The following is a 15,916-nucleotide window of genomic DNA, read 5'->3' as shown; positions in this document are numbered from 1 at the left end:
TGTATCGCCAATTGACCAATAAGAACGCATTTGGCAAAGGACAGCCCCTCAACATTAAGTTGGAGGACTCGAAGAGCAGGACCAACAGCTTGAAAGCTGTCAGGAGCTGCTTGTTGCTGGCTTTGAAAGTGACTGGGATCCATGTGGATTCAGTCGGCTAGACAGGATCATCAGTTTCCCCAAAGAATGGGTACTCACGAGATGCACCACGGGAAGGTCGATCCAATACATCCCACCGGCGTGCTTAGGCATGGTAGCACGTGCCCTCAGCCAGGTGCACTACCACCTGGCCCCTAACCCCTGATTTTCATTCTGCAAGTGTCTCAGGAGCCTGAAGAACCTTGATTGACTTCAGTTGAAACCCTACCCCCAGCCAGGAGACCTGCCTTGGGGAGGACACTTGCCTGGGGATTTGGGAGGTGACCTATTCCTCAGGCATGGAGGAGAAAGGAGGGGCTGTCATGTGACTGGGAGAGGGGATTCACGTGAGGGAGGCCAGATGTTCCGTGTTTGCCCAGCCACCTAGAAAGCTTCCCCAGAGAGCCAGGTTATTTCTGGCGATGGCCCCTAATTCTGTGTGTACCACCCGCCACACACTCACAGTTTTGATTCTTCTAGGTCATCAGGGAAGTGGTGAGCGGATCTCGGGAGCTCCTAGGGCCTCGGTTGACCTGAGCTGGAAACAAACTTCACGCCAAAGTGTGGGGGAAGGTGGCGCTGAACATCTGGGGTGTGTGGGGGTGTCCTTTAGTGCTTTCTGACAGGTCATGACCGGTGCGCGCTATGTTCCATCGCTGGGGAGCCAGAGATGACCCGAACTGCCCCTGTGGCTCCAGACAGACTATGACCCACATAGTCAACGACTGCCACCTCTCCAGATTCAAAGGAGGTCTCGAAACTTTACATCAGGCTCAACCTGACGCTGTTGACTGGCTACGGAAGAAGGGCAAACGCTAGAAGAAGAAGAAGCTGCAGAGACAGGGTGGCAAGGACCCAGCCCCCCTCTGGGTGGAGTGGGGGAGGTCAGGAAGGAAGGGCAACTTCTCCCCAAGGAAATAGAGCCTGGAATACCTCACTCCAGCTCCCCTGCATTCAAGGCACCCCGGACAGGCTCACACACAGTGGCCAGAGTCTGGGACAGAGACCAGGGTCCCGGGGGAGGAGGTTCTGGTGACAGGCAGGTGACACACACCCTAGGGGCTGGGGACAAGTATTATCTTCGTCCCAGGGGCCACGGAAAGCCTGTGATGGTAAAGCTAGGTCTGGGTTCCCACCAAGAGGACAGGGACTGCAGCAGGGAATGGTGGTGGCCCCCAGGCCAGGAGTCACTCAGCAGTCACCTGGTCTAGAGTCCCTACAAGTGTGTATCACTGTTCTTCATAAAGCCTGCCAGTTGGAACTGGACAGTGTGAGTACTGGGGGGGGGGGGGACTGTCCCCAGGTGGTGTGGCCTTGGGGACAACTCCGCCGCAATCAAAACACTAAAGTGACATTTCAGAGCTCCCTCTGAGCTCACCTCCATTAATCCTGAGCTGGCAGACATGATGGCAACACCTGAGGTCCCAAATGACACCCAGGTCACGTGGCCAAGACACTGCAAAGAGAAAGAGAGACCCCGGTGGTCTCGCGCCCCTGGCCTCTGCCATCGCCCTGCTGGCTTTCAAAACCCAGGTCCCTCTGTGCCCGAGGCCAGAGGAGAAACCAAGGAGCTGTCAGCTGAGGGACACAGCGGCTCCCAGCCCCCCCCCCCCCCCCCCCCCCCCCCCGCGTGGAAGGACTCAGTCCCTGAGATGCAGAGAGCCAGGCTGGGCGCTGCAGCTGTGGGCCCTGGGCAGGGAGGGGGTGTCCTCTCCGTCACCATGGCAACGCTTGCAGCCCCAGTGGGCTGGGCCCCACCTGAGCCCCCAAGCTGAACAGAGAGGCTGTGGGCTGAGCCTGGCTATTTCCACGACAGCTGTGTGCCTGACCTTTGCAAAATGCTACGCGTCACATTTATTTTTCTTTTTAAAAGTGAAGAAAGGAAAGGAAACCAACGAAGACAAGCACAGACCCTAACTTCCGGCGGTTACGGCTCCCCTGCTTTTATACTAGGGGGCAGGGGACGTGATTCCGAGGGAGGGCACCTGCCTCAGGCATAAGGCCCTGGGTTTCAAAATTAAAAAAGACAGCTGGGGTAGACAGCATAATGGTTGTGCTAAGAGACTCTCATACCTGAGGCGCCAAAGTCCCAGGTTCAGTCCTCCACACCACCATAGAAGCCAGAGCTAGGGAGTCAGGCGGTGGCACAGTGGGGTAAGCGCATGTGGCACAAAGCGCCAGGACCTGTGTAAGGATCCCGGTTTGAGCCTCGGCTCCCCACCTGCAGGGGAGTCGCTTCACAGGCGGTGAAGCAGGTCTGCAGGTGTCTGTCTTTCTCGTCCCCCCTCTCTGTCTTCCCCTCCTCTCTCCATTTCTCTCTGTCTTATCTAACAACGACGACATCAATAGCAACAATAATATCTACAACAATAAAAAGATAACAAGGGCAACCAGAGGGAAAATAAATAAATAAAAAAAGAAGCCAGAACTAAACAGTGCTCTGGTTTAAAAAAAATAATAATAAAATTAAATTAAAGGGTAGATAATAGAGAAAAAAATTAAAAAGACAACATAAATGGGCCTGAAAGACTAAGTGCAGATGTAACAATATGCAAGGACCTGGGTTCAAGCCCCTGGTCCCCACTTACAGGGGGAAAGTTTCACAAGAGGTTAGTCAGGGCTGAAGGTCTTCTTCCCCCTCCCTATTTTCCCCTTGTATTTCTCTCTCTCCCTCTCTCTCTCTCTATATATATATGTATATGTATATATATATATTCCAAAATAAGTAAATAATGTTAAATTTAAAAGGCAACATAAGTGAAAGACTCCATAAAAATGCTGAGTGGCATTTTGGGATCTTTCCCGTTTCTTGTTTTTTTTTCTTTTTTTTTTTTTTTTTTTTTTTTTCAGTCTGGGTTCCTTGAGTTCCCAGTGGTGTCATTTTTTAAAAAATTTTCTTTATTAGAGGATTAATGTTTTACAGTTGACAGTAAATACAACAGTTTGTACATGCATAAAATGTCTTAGTTTTCCACATAACAATGCAACTCCCATTTCTTGTTCTTATTTCCAAAGGAAAAAAGAGAGAGAGAGATAAAAAGAAAGAAAAGACAAAAGTTCTGAGTCAAGAATGATTTCAGTCCCCATCCTCAGCTCCTTCAAAGTGGCTGGGTTGTCAGCAAACTCGTCTCCCCACCCCCTGACCCATGAGCAGAAGTGGAAGGCTACAGCCCCAGCAGTGTGTGTGTGTGCCTGTGTGCCTGGGTGTGTTGGGGGCATGGCCTCTAGTCTCTAGTAACGAACTTGCATTTGAGAACTGAATCCCACTTCCCTCTCTTTCCTGCCCTCTCCATGCCCTCCAACACCCCTGACACCTGACTTTACCCAGAGTTCCTAGGGGCACTACTCATCAGTCTGTCACAAAGTTTAGAATTTCCTGTCTGCAGGGGCCAGGCAGTAACACACCTGGTTGAGTGCACACATTACAGTGGCCAAGGACTCAGGTTCGAGCCTACCCATAGAGGGGACGCTTCTTGAGTGGTAAAGCAGAGCTGAGGGCATCTCGTTCCTCTGTCTCCCTCTTCCCCCTCAACTTCCTTTGTGTCTATCCAAAATAAATAAATAATAATAGAATGGAATTTTCTTTCTGGTCTTATTTTGCTTGGAATCTGCTGGGTAGTGATAAGCAAAACTTGCTGATGGCTGCACTGGACTGCGACCTCAGTGTGCCTCCTCGAAGCCCTTTGACTGCGCTCAGGTGTTCAAAGTCGGCTCTCAAGCGTCACATCTGTCCAGGGCAGCCGCTCCAGCTGCCTCGAGGGTGGAAGCCAAGCTCGCCAGAGCTTCGGTGAACTCAAAATGGCAAGTGCTTTTCTTCTTTCTCTTTTCCAAAATGCATATGCAAAACCAGGGACACAGATTCTCCATGGAAATCTATTCGAACGATCCTGGCATCTCAGCCCAGAAGCAAAATGCTCCAGTCCCATTTAAAAATTCTCTAGGACGTCTGCATCAGGAAGGAAGTTGTCCCTGAGCCCCTCTGGGGGGGGGGAAGGGCAGGACCGTGTGTGTGTGTGTGTGTGTGTGTGTGTGTGTGTGTGTGTGTGTGCACGCGTGTGTGTTTACAAGGGCCCTGGAGCTTCTCAAAGGCTTTGGTATGTGAGGAGAGACTTGTTTACTATTCAGAGCGTGGTGCTCAGCAGGAGTTCTAGAGAAAGAATGAAACCCTTTCTCTTTACTGAAATTTTCATTTAATTTAAAAAGAAAAAAGCACCATATCTGATGTATCTTTCTCTCCATCCACCCATCCCACTATACATACATTCATATGCCCACCCATCTGCCCAACCATTCCATTCGGCTATCCTTCCTTGGCACGCACATGATGATGTAAATTGAGTCACTTCTTAGTCCTCTGACGGTAGCTACCACAAAGAACAGTGAGCCGCCATTACTGTCCAACAGATGAAAGGGAGAGGCGTTTTCAGAGGGCTTGACAAATGGTATGCACCATTTCAGTACAGCACTGGGGAGTTTCTTAGGGATTCATCTGTGGTTTATTGTCACCAGGGCTATTGCTAGGCTCTAGGAATCGATATACTGATAGCCATATTATTTTTCTTCTATTTCATTGGCTAGGACAGAGGGAAAAAATGGGAAAAGAGTGGGAGACAGAGAGAAAGAGACACCTGCAGACCTGCTTCAGCATGCATGAAGCTTCCTCTCTGTAGGTGGGGAGCCAGGGGTTCGAACTCGGGTCTTTGAGCATGGTCGTGTGCACTCAACTGGGTACACCACCACTGGGCCCCTGGTCTGTGGTTCTTTTCAAACTGAATAGGGATGATTTGTCTTTTTTTTTTTTTTTTTTGTACCAAAAAATCAAGTGCAGAATGATGAAATCACCCCCCTGCTCCCAGTCCTGGGACTCTATGCCCCTGACCCTGAGACACTTGGACAGCAGTCAGAAGGTGAGACAGGACTGACAGAGACAGCCCCAGACCTGCGGGCTTCCTCCACCCTCTTTGCCTGGCTTCTACTGTCCAACTCTGTCTTCATGACCCGAGTCACTTAGCCAAAGTGATCTGACCACTGGACATCAACAGTCACTAGAGAACTGATCTGCTAGTGCAGAGAAAGAAGACATGATGTGGTAGGAAGACAGCATAATGGTTCTGCAAAGAGACTCTCAAGCCTGAGGCTCCAAAGTCCTAGGTTCAGTCCCCCACACCACCATAAACTAGAGGTGGGTGGTGCTCTGGGGAGAGAAAAGAAAAGAGGAGGAGGAGGAGGAGGAGGAGGTAGGGCAGGAGGAAGAGAAGGGAGGAGGAGAAGGAAAGGAAGGAAGAAAGGAGAGGGAGAAGTTGGATGAGAGTCACCTGACAGAGCCTTGGCAATGCCACACCCGCCCGCCCTGTACACAGGCCAGGCTCTACCCATCAGTGAAACACACAGCCCCAGAAATAACTCGCCCCCCCCCCCCGTTCAAACATGGTGGCTGGGGGCTCTTCTAGCTGCTTTCAGAGTTCTGCCACCCCCCTTTCTCTTTCTAAGAAATACTTCCCAAGGAGCTCAGAAGGCTCAGTTGCCTCTTAGTGGAAGATGGGTTCCTCTTGACTCTGCCTAGCTCTTCCCTTCTCTCTTTTGGGGCTGGAGACTTGGAGATAATCTCTTTAAAAAGTGTGACATTTGCTTGATCACATTGACATTTTTCTGGTATCAAAGCCCTGCTTACTGAAATCGAACTCCAATGGCACGGATAGAGCCAGCTCAGGCCGGCTTAGCTTTTGGCATCTGTATTCACTGACCTGCCACCTCCACACCCACCCCCAGCTCCCCACAAGCAGCTTTTCACTGACACTTAATCAGATTATGTGCAGTAGAGAGCACTTGGGGGGGGGGGTGGACACTACTGTTCTTTTTTTTGTTTTAAACTTCTTTGAAACAAACTGTACTTTTCCAACCCCGGGTGCTGTGCTGAATCATAATCAGGCACTTTTTATCCTCCCCCATGCCTCAGCCAGCCAACTCGGACACCCAATTTCGCTAGAAGAAGATGCAAACTTAAAAATATCCCCAGCCAGCTTCAGGCATGCCAAAACAAAATGTTCTCTAATAAAGGCGAGACCGCGCTGGTGCTGCCAGATAACGAGTTCCTAGCGGGGCACGAATGTGCATTTTCTAAATTCTTAAAGAGTTTATCCAAAGCTTGACGTCCCTATTCTCAGAGCGTGGACTCGGGGAGGGGTGTGTGTGGGGGGTGCTGGGGAGTGACACAGGAGTGATTATAGAGGGGTGGGCAGTCCCTGATGGTGAAGTGGCAGGTTGGAAGCACGGGCTGCTCCTGTGAGTGGCATTTGGGACACTCGTGAGAAGGAAGGTCTAGCCTGAGCTGGAGGAGGGCTGCACCAACATCTCTCTCTCTCTCTCTCTCTGTGTGTCTCTCTCCTGGGGTGGGTAGAGTAGGAGGAGCAGAAACAATTCCACATGCCATATTCTCAGTGTCACACGGTGTGGTCCTTCTGTGCCAAGTCAGAAGGCGCACTTGCCAACACACACACTCACGTTAGCCATAACCAAGCTTTGAAATCACCTGCAAAAGAGATTATAGTCGCAGAGGCCCCAGCCCAAGGTGTAAGGAAGACCTAGAGAGTAGTGAGGGATGGACAGTCAAGAGACGTGGTCACCAAGATCCTCTTGTGAAATGGCCAGGAATCCAGGCTCTTCCTTGACGGAGATGCCCAGGCAAAACCTCCCAACTACTGGCTTTCCTGATAGAACATTTGACCCCGGACTTGAAACGGCCATTTGGCCTTCAACAGGTGGATGAACACTCAGAGCTTGGAGTTAGGCCTTGCAGACACACAGATTACACAGGAGCTAGACCTCAGCACATGAACCAACAACACAGGCCTGAGACAGCGGCCCCCCGCTGTGGGCTTGTGTGAGCCGTGTGCAACTGCCAGTCTTTGATTGGGTGGGTGTCTTACAGATTTGTTCTGCCTTCTTTTTCCAACAGTAAATTTCCTTTTTTTTTTTTTTTCTTGGTCATCACTAGGGCTTCACTACTCCATTGGCATCTTTTTCAGATAGAAAAGACAGAAACAGAATTAGAGAGACCAGAGAAAGACGGCACAACATCAAAGTCTCTTCCCTCAGTGTGGCAGGGGCCAGGCTCTGGCATGGGTCACACCCACGAGCGACAGCAAGGAATTCGATTTCTTCAAGGAAACAGAATCTGCCTGTCTTGAGAATAAATAAATACAATGAGAGAGAGCTGAGTTAAAAGTTTTTATTCATTCAACATCTCACATTACAAATATTTAAAAATTATATGCATACTGGTATAAATAGTCATTTGCAAACTATTTAATAACATTAATTTTCACTAGCACTTCAACAAATGAACTCTTTTTTTTAAAAAAGGAACTGTGTTATATAACTTAAGAGTAGAACATACAAAAATAGGAACTTAACGTGAAAATGACTTTAATAAAAAAATGAATTACCCTTATTTAAAATGCTATAATAAATACTACAACCTCCCCATACACAGTAAAAACTATATGGAAATTCAGCCAAGTAGTACAATTAACTGACATACTTAAATAACTTTTCCTTCTGATAATATGAGCAATACACTGGGGAAAAAAAAACATTAGGGATTGGTAGAAACTAGACACTCACTTGCTAAAAGTTTCACTTCCAAAAAATATAACAAAAATCTGATGAAAATTATAAAAACTAATTATACTTTAAATTTTAAAAATATAAAAAATAAAACAGTTGAATACAATATTGTCCCAATTCTTACAATGCTATCAATCACAGTAGCTTTAAAATAAGATAATAAAATAAAGCAAATGACCAAAACCTCTTTTATTCCATTTTTTAAAAATAATCTCAAATTTACATTAGTAGAAAGATTGATTTCTGATTCTTTTCTTTAGAAACACCAGCAAGAAAGAGGATCACTCTTAACAGTAGAAAATGACATTTTTAAATGTCTGCAATTAAGAACAAAGAATTACATTGCAAAGATCTCTCCAAAGTTTGACATAAGTATTGCACATAACTTGAAGTTAACTTGCCACAATTCATCACATTCAAGTTTTAAATCACCTTGTTAACAGAAGATTCAACTCTTCAAAACAAAAGGGGTGAATTATCAAGTCTTTCCAACAGTACTCTCTTAAAATGCTAAGTTCATTCACTGCAAGTTTCATTTTGCATTCTGCAGAGGTCTGTGTATGGAGAAGTATATATCTTATACCAAAGCGTGGGGGTAAGGGGGGGGGCGCAGAGGGGAGAAGGGAGGGGGGTTCCTTTACATAGAAAATAATCAGAAACACTTTATTTTACATTGCAAAAATAACCATGTAATTACTCTGTAACTACATTGTAAGTACATGGCTGGTGCCATGCTAGTGCGCTAAACTACATGCTTGGTAAAGTGAAGTGATACCCTACAGTCTGTAAACTAATTACATGTTAGTTATGTTTTGAGTTACATGGTAACTCCCAACTACAATCCCATGTAATCTGAAGGACACGTAATCAAAAAAGTTCAGAGTAATAGATAATCATTGTTTATGCCCTGTAAATTGAAGTGTAATCAAATAATCTGTAAACACGCTTGTCACACAATCACAAATAAGTATTTAGTAGAATAACAAGTTCTTACATTAGTCATGCAAACTAACATCACACACCTGTCCCACGGCAGGCTAGTTTTTTTTTCTCTCTCTCTCTCTTTATATAGAATTTAAAAGAGCAGACATCTCTGAATCAAACACTTAACATCAATTTATTCATATTAAAAATGGCTAAACATTCACCAAAAATGTCTGCTTTATGAATAATTTTAAAAACTTAGTAAGAAGCTGTAGATAATTTTTTGCCATTTTAAATTTCTACCCTAGGCGTATGCATTGAATCTTTTTTATTTTTAAAGGAACTACAGTGTTATCTGTCATTTTCATGCGAATTTTTTTTCATTAATTTGTGACTTTACATAGACTATTTCTTAATGATAGGTCCACCAATAAGTTGGTGCTGGGGAAGGATGTTGAAGCAACATGCTTTCTCTTCTCTGCACTCTAAAATAGCATTGCCAGTGCACGACATTCATAATTAAAATGGATGCAGAGCACTGAAATGTATAAAAAGCAGAATATAAGAAAATAAAATTTATTAAAATTATTTATATTAAAAAATGAAGTATATGAAGATCTCTCAGTAATAAAAGTACAAAAAGCTACTCTTTGCAATATGAAAAATTGAGGTATTGCATAAAGAGATATCCCGTCAGTGAAAAGTGTGCCTAAAAATGTTCACTGTTGGAAAAACAAGATATACAAAAGTAGTGCATAACAAATATACATCATGTGCATGACAAAATAAGTTAGCTACAAAAACACTGTACCGAAATTCAGCAGGTCATGTACAAAGGGAAAAAATTATTATTCAAAGCTAGTTCTCAGTGTTATTTCTTGTTAACTCATCACACACCTGTTGGACTGAGTAAGAACAGCATGATCGCGCACCCCAAGCCACCTACAAGCGTGGAAAAGGAGGAAACGAGGGAAAGGGACAGTCCCATCAGGAGAGAAGAAAAAGAAGCGAAAAGAAACAATAAAGAAAGCAAAAGTCCTTGACCAGCTAAGAGCACCCTCCACTCTCGCCTCACTGCTTTTCCGATTTTTCAGGGGGATCTCGGTCAGCGGCTCTCTCTCAGTGGTGGTTAGACAGCGAATGCCTCCATTTTGACCTCTGGAACTTAACAAGGTGTCCAGTTGGTTAAAGCCTGTGTTGAGAATCATGGACTGCTTTCCATAAAGAGAATCAGTGAGGGGGGCGGGGGAGGGGTGGTCATCAGCTAGGTGTTCCCACCCAAGTGCTGAGGCAAGTCTTTGGTTTTGAAGGATCCGAGATGGTATTACTAGGTACACAGCGAGCAAGGTTGCCATTTAATTTTGTTGTTGTTGTTGTTTTGAATGTTTTGCACACTGGTAATAATCCTTTCTGTGTGTGTGTGTGTGTGTGTGTGTGTGTGTGTGTGTGTGGTGGACAGGGCAGTTAATAATAAGAGAATGTCAATTAAAATGAAAATTGTTTTCATGACCAGGGCTTCAAGAGACTCTTTCAAAACAGACTCCTGAAACATACTGTTCAACACATAATGCCTTTCAAAGCCAGAGTTTTATTTATAATAAAGCATGCATTACTTGATGAAGTTGGCACTTCAAACACTGTCTATGTCCCATGCTAAGTTCGGAAACTGCAATGTTATTTTATTTTATAGGAAGAGTAAGATCAACATACGTACCTTTGCACAGATGTACACAGTTACTTAGTTCAACAGTGCAAAACACTTTGGGACTACTTAACTTTTTTTTTTTTTTCCTTTCCTATATTACAGCTAAATTACAGGATACCCAGAGTAACTTGAAATCTAAAAAATAAGCCAATCAGCGGCCAATTTGTGTATTGGTTTTGCCTTCCAGTTTTGGCTCCGAGTGTACTTGACTTTTCCTAACGCAAAGTCAACAATGAAATCCTTGAGGTATCTCTGGAGTTCAGCTTCATTTTGTTTTGTACGTCAAAATGGAGAGCAAAGGCTGACACCTGGTGAGTGTTAGTAAGTTAGGATATAGAGTCTATATGTGACATCAAAAATAAAATTTATACATTTGTTCTTCAGGAGAGGAAATGCTACTTTTTCCCACCGGTTGTCATAAAGTCTAGCTTTGGTAAGCTCCTGGGGCTATGACCATAGAATAAGTCTAAAAAAAATAAGTGCACTCCCCTCAGTAGTACATTTACCCAATTCTTTACATTCTAGAATTTGAAAGTTGTGGAAAAGAAAATAAACCTAGCTCTGCCTACTTCACTATCTTTTGTTGGTTGCTGTTGTTTCCAATGTGGTAGTAACTTTGAGGCAAGATTCAATTATCATCAGCCTCCAAACTCTTACAATTAGTTCTAATGCTGCTTCAATCTTGCTCATGCATTTGTGTTTGCTTAAACATGCTCTTTCCTGTTAATAATTGCTAACTTCCTCCACTGCTTTTTAAAGGATAAAAAGGGGATGGCAAGAAAATTTTAAAAAATAAAAAATAAATAAAAAAGAGAGGCCAAAAAAAGATGAAAGGCAAAAACAAACAAATAAAAAAAAAAAAAAACACTTCCCTGGGGGAAATATTGTTGTCAGGATAGAACGATAGTGTTATTGTTGCATGGTTATTTTTTTTCATAAAAGTACTCTTATACGTTATATTATCAACAATAATTTAATTAAAAACCCAAAATACTCTATTGTTTCACTTCTCTTTTTAATATTTCTCTCTCTCCTCTAAGAAAAATGTTGCGGGAAGTTTGGGTCCTCTTGGCTTCCAGTGAAACAAGAGAAGGTCACTCCCAGGCAGCACGATGGCGATATGAAATAGGAGTTCATACATAGCCTGTTTGCAGTGACACAAGAGAATCTACAAAACACCTATATTATAGGCCATTCTTTTCAGTATACTATTGTTAAGTTACAGACAGCTACGAAAGGACATGCCAGCGTGGAGAGGTCGAGGAGGGGGTCAGAATTAACAGAAGAGTGCACTTATTCGGAGGCCTGAAAAGGAGCACTGTAGTTATCCTTAGTTCCAGCGGAATGAAATATGTCGAGGACGGTCCCCGCCTTCCTTCACCAGGGGCTTGTGGAATTCCCTGCCAGCACGAGAATGAATAGCAGCCCAGCAATATTCACAGTAATACTGCAGACAGGTAACATTAGCACAGAAAAATGGAGCAAATTTGCCCCCACAACGGGCCCCCTGACATTCATCACACAGCTGATCATCCAAGACATATGGCTTAACTTCCACCTGAAACCAAACAGAAAAAAAGAAAAAGAGAGAGAGAGAGAGAGAGAGAAAAAAAGTTTACATTTTCAGTGAGTGGACCAGGGTCATTCTGAAGTGTCTGAACGAAGCTGTTCCGAGGTGCCCTGAAGGAAGAGTCAATGATTCCTTCACTGAGATAAAGACAGTCCGTCTTTCAAGAACCTGGTAAGATCTTTATACCTGTCATTATACTGAACACTGTCCCACAATGATTCCGCCAGAGACAAAGTAAAACCTGTTGTTTGGATTAGAATGTCCTGGAATCAAACCCACCAGAGAGTTTTTAGAGACAGGCCATTGTTTTAATGAATGAATCTGGCTTTTTTTTTGCGATGTAGAATTGTAGTTTAAACAGTAACAAGGAGGAGGTTCCAAGAGCCACAAAGTAGCGCTTCAATATTCAAATCAGGGGGAAGAAAGATGTCTGACTCCCAGGCATCAGCAGCTGAGGAGCTGTAATCCAGTCTGGACCATGGTTTCTGTTTATAGCGCACACATCCTAGGTCCTAATTGGCAGCTCTGGGAAGACGAGACGCTGCGTGTCACTTAGGGCTGAAAGCCGTGCCCTGTGCTTTGTCAGGGAGAATGGGTTGCTTGAGCCTGAGAGTCAGAGGAGGAACTATAGACCTGGGCCCGTTCCAGCGTTCAGTAGGCCGACCTGTCATCTGAGACTCTCGGCATTAAAAATAGCGTGGCTGTTAAAGGCCCCAACTGTAAGAGTGGTTTTTATTTTTAGTCCTGCAGAGTCTATCAGGCTCTTACCAGCACTGGTGCCACCTTACTCTGACGGATCCTGACAAAGGTTAGCTGGGCACAAAAGGAGGAGATGGAAACAAAACGCTGGGAGGGCAGATAGAACCAGAGCGGCAGACTCCTGGCCCCCAGCCATTCTGACATCCACGGAGTGGCGAGGACATTAGTCAGAGTCTGACTAGGGACAAGCACAGCTCAGGCCTGAATTTTTACAATAATCTTGCAACTCTGAAGCAGTGAGACCAAAAGGGATGAGTTCCTTAGTCATATATACTTGTGTGTGTGTGTGTGTGTGTGTGTGTGTGTGTGTGTGTGAGAGAGAGGGCACACACACAAACCAAGTCGACATGTTTAACATGCACCTAAGTCCCCCCCGCATCCTCTGCTGCCAACAGGATCCATGCCTTTGGCTTTAAGACAGGCGCAGTCGAGGGTGACGGCCACCTTGACCTGAAATGTGACACTGCCGTGAAACAGAGTACGCAGGGCAGGAAGCTTACTTGATGGTGTGAGCCCCTGCTGGCCGACAGTGTCTGCGCTCTGCATTGAGAACGGCAACAGGCGATCGATGCAGCGCTTTGGAGCACTGGCTATGGAAGGTAGCCCTAATGAAAGCGCCGGTCTGCTATGAAATGAGGGGCCTAGCACTGAATGCAAATCAATGTAAGCTTGCTGCTGCCGGAAGGCCTTTCTCTGGGGGAATCTGGGAGCTAGCTCACCAGCAGAATACATGGCCTGGCGTGCACGAGACCCTGGGCTCAACGCTGGCACGACGTGAATGCATCCTGGACAGCACATGGATGGTCGAGTGATGCTTAGTGTCCACCAAGCTCTCGTTTTCATTTATTTTATTTTACTTTATTTTTTGCCTCCAGGATTAGTTATTGCCGGGGCTCGGTGCTGGCACTACGAATCCACTGCTCCTGGAAGCCATTTTTTCCATTTGATTGGAGTGGACAGAGAGAAACTGAGAGAGGACAGGGGAAGAGAGATCGAGAGAGAAAGACACCTGCAGAGCTGCTTTCCTGCCTATGCGGCGACTCCCCTGCAGGTCGGGAGCTGGGGGCTTGAACTGGGATCCTTGTGCTGGTTCTTATGCTTTGTACTTTGTGTGCTTAACCCAGCTTGCTACGTTCTGCGCCCCCCCCCCCCCCCCCGTCGTCACTCTCTCTTCGACATACAGAACAGCATTGGGCAAGGGAGGTGGTTCAATGATGTGGCACATGCAGGAGCTCTTAAACTCATCTCATGACACTGCACTTAAAAAAGAAAAGAGACCCCCACAAGGCCTTTCTGTAAAAGTGTCAACTGAATTTGAGTGCCGTCTCCTGTCCCACCACGGATTAATTAGTACGTGTGCCAACTGGCAGCAGGCTCACAGGGCGCACTGTGAGTGGTGGTGGCTTAAGGTGGCAGAACATCCACGTCTGGGCACTAAAACATCTGCTAAATGCAAACCTACAACAAGAAAAAGCCAGTCTGTAGATGCAAAAGGACTAGGACAAGGTGGAATGTAACCCTCCAACACAATCCGGTTTGGAAAATAAGAGAACACGCTATCCCTGAGATTGTCTCTAGCTTTTTGATCCAGAGGATAAAACCAACAAAGAATTCAAATAATGAAAACCACATTAGTTAGCACCTACTTTCAGGTGGGGGGATAAACTATGACTGAATAAACTGGGATGATGATGATGATGATTATTATTATTATTATTTGCCTCCAGGGTTATGACTGAAGCTCAGTGCCTGCACTATGAATCCACTGTTGTTGCTGTTATTGTTGTTGGTATTGCTATTGTTGTTGTTGGATAGGACAGAAAGAAACTGAGAAAGGAAGGGGAAAGGTAGAGAGGGGGAGAGAAAGACAGACACCTGCAGACCTGCTTCACCGCCTGTGAAGCAGCTGCCTTGCAGGTGGAGAGCTGGGGGCTCGAACCAGGATCCTTGCGCCAGTCCTCGCACTTCACACTATGTGCACTTAACCTGGTGCACAAATGTACCGGGATTTCTTTTTTCTTTCTTTTTAAAAATTTTTTTAAATATTTATTTTCCCTTTTGTTGTCCTTGCTTTTTTTTTTAAATTTTTTATTTTATTTAATTTATTTATTCCCTTTTGTTGCCCTTGTTGTTTTATTGTTGTAGTTATTATTGATGTCGTTGTTGTTGGATAGGACAGAGAGAAATGGAGAGAGGAGGGGAAGACAGAGAGGGGGAGAGAAAGACAGACACCTGCAGACCTGCTTCACCGCATGTGAAGGGACCTGCCTGCAGGTGGGGAGCCGGGGGCTCAAGCCGGGATCCTGACGCCGGACCTTGAGCTTAGCGCCACCTGCGCTTAACCCGTTGAGCTACAGCCTGACTCCCCTGCTTTTTTATTATTATTATTATTATTGTTACTATTGATGTCACCATTGTTGGATAGGACAGAGAGAAATGGAGAGAGGAGGGGAAGACAGAGAGGGGGAGAGGAAGACAGACACCTGCAGACCTGCTTCACTGCCTGTGAAGGGACCTGCCTGCAGGTGGGGAGCCGGGGGCTCAAGCCGGGATCCTGACGCCGGACCTTGAGCTTAGCGCCACCTGCGCTTAACCCGTTGAGCTACAGCCTGACTCCCCTGCTTTATTATTATTATTATTATTGTTGTTGCTATTGATGTTACCATTGTTGGATAGGACAGAGAGAAATGGAGAGAGGAGGGGAAGACAGAGAGGGGGAGAGGAAGACAAACACCTGCAGACCTGCTTCACCGCCTGTGAAGCGACTCCCCTGCAGGTGGGGAGCCGGGGCTTGAACAGGGATTCTTGCACCAGTCCTTGCACTTGGCGCCACATGCGCTTAACTCGCTGCGCTATGTCCCCACTCCCCCCCCATTTTATTTTTCTTTTAAATGTAAACTGTCAGAGGGGAATATTTCTAAGGCATGGGATCCTAGGAGTAAGTTTATTCAGTCACTTCTCACACAGTGCACTGGGAGGCTGGGCTTGCTGAGGGACTCAATGTCCCGTGGTGAGGGGGACAAAGGCCAGCAGATTTCAAAAGCACCTGTGTTTGTTTACTTGATGTAACACTCCATAAAGAGTCGGATAAATGCTCACTAAATGGCTGGTGAACTGCATATGTGACCAAGTGGAGACAGTACTTAGCAAACTGTGAACAGACCCAATTCAGGTGATGATCATCTTCTGACTGG

General features: G+C 45.5%; 1 protein-coding gene across 7 annotated transcripts in view; it reads right to left on the bottom strand.

Annotated features, from left to right (window-relative positions):
• Window positions 1-7,352: 7,352 nt before the first annotated feature.
• Window positions 7,353-15,916, bottom strand: part of CPEB4 (cytoplasmic polyadenylation element binding protein 4) — a 73,994-nt gene continuing 65,430 nt past the window's right edge. For all 7 annotated transcript variants that reach the window (XM_016187172.2, XM_007520824.3, XM_007520823.3 and 4 more), the window contains one exon: window positions 7,353-11,951. In XM_016187172.2, coding sequence (XP_016042658.1) covers window positions 11,724-11,951 — 228 coding nt within the window. In that variant the 3' untranslated portion in view covers window positions 7,353-11,723. The remainder of the gene's footprint in view (window positions 11,952-15,916) is intronic.

The sequence above is a fragment of the Erinaceus europaeus genome, chromosome 9 (genome assembly GCF_950295315.1).
Source record: "Erinaceus europaeus chromosome 9, mEriEur2.1, whole genome shotgun sequence".
Classification (NCBI taxonomy): Eukaryota; Metazoa; Chordata; class Mammalia; order Eulipotyphla; family Erinaceidae; genus Erinaceus; species Erinaceus europaeus.
Note: the sequence above shows the minus strand (reverse complement) of the source record. Positions and strands in the feature narration are given on the sequence as shown.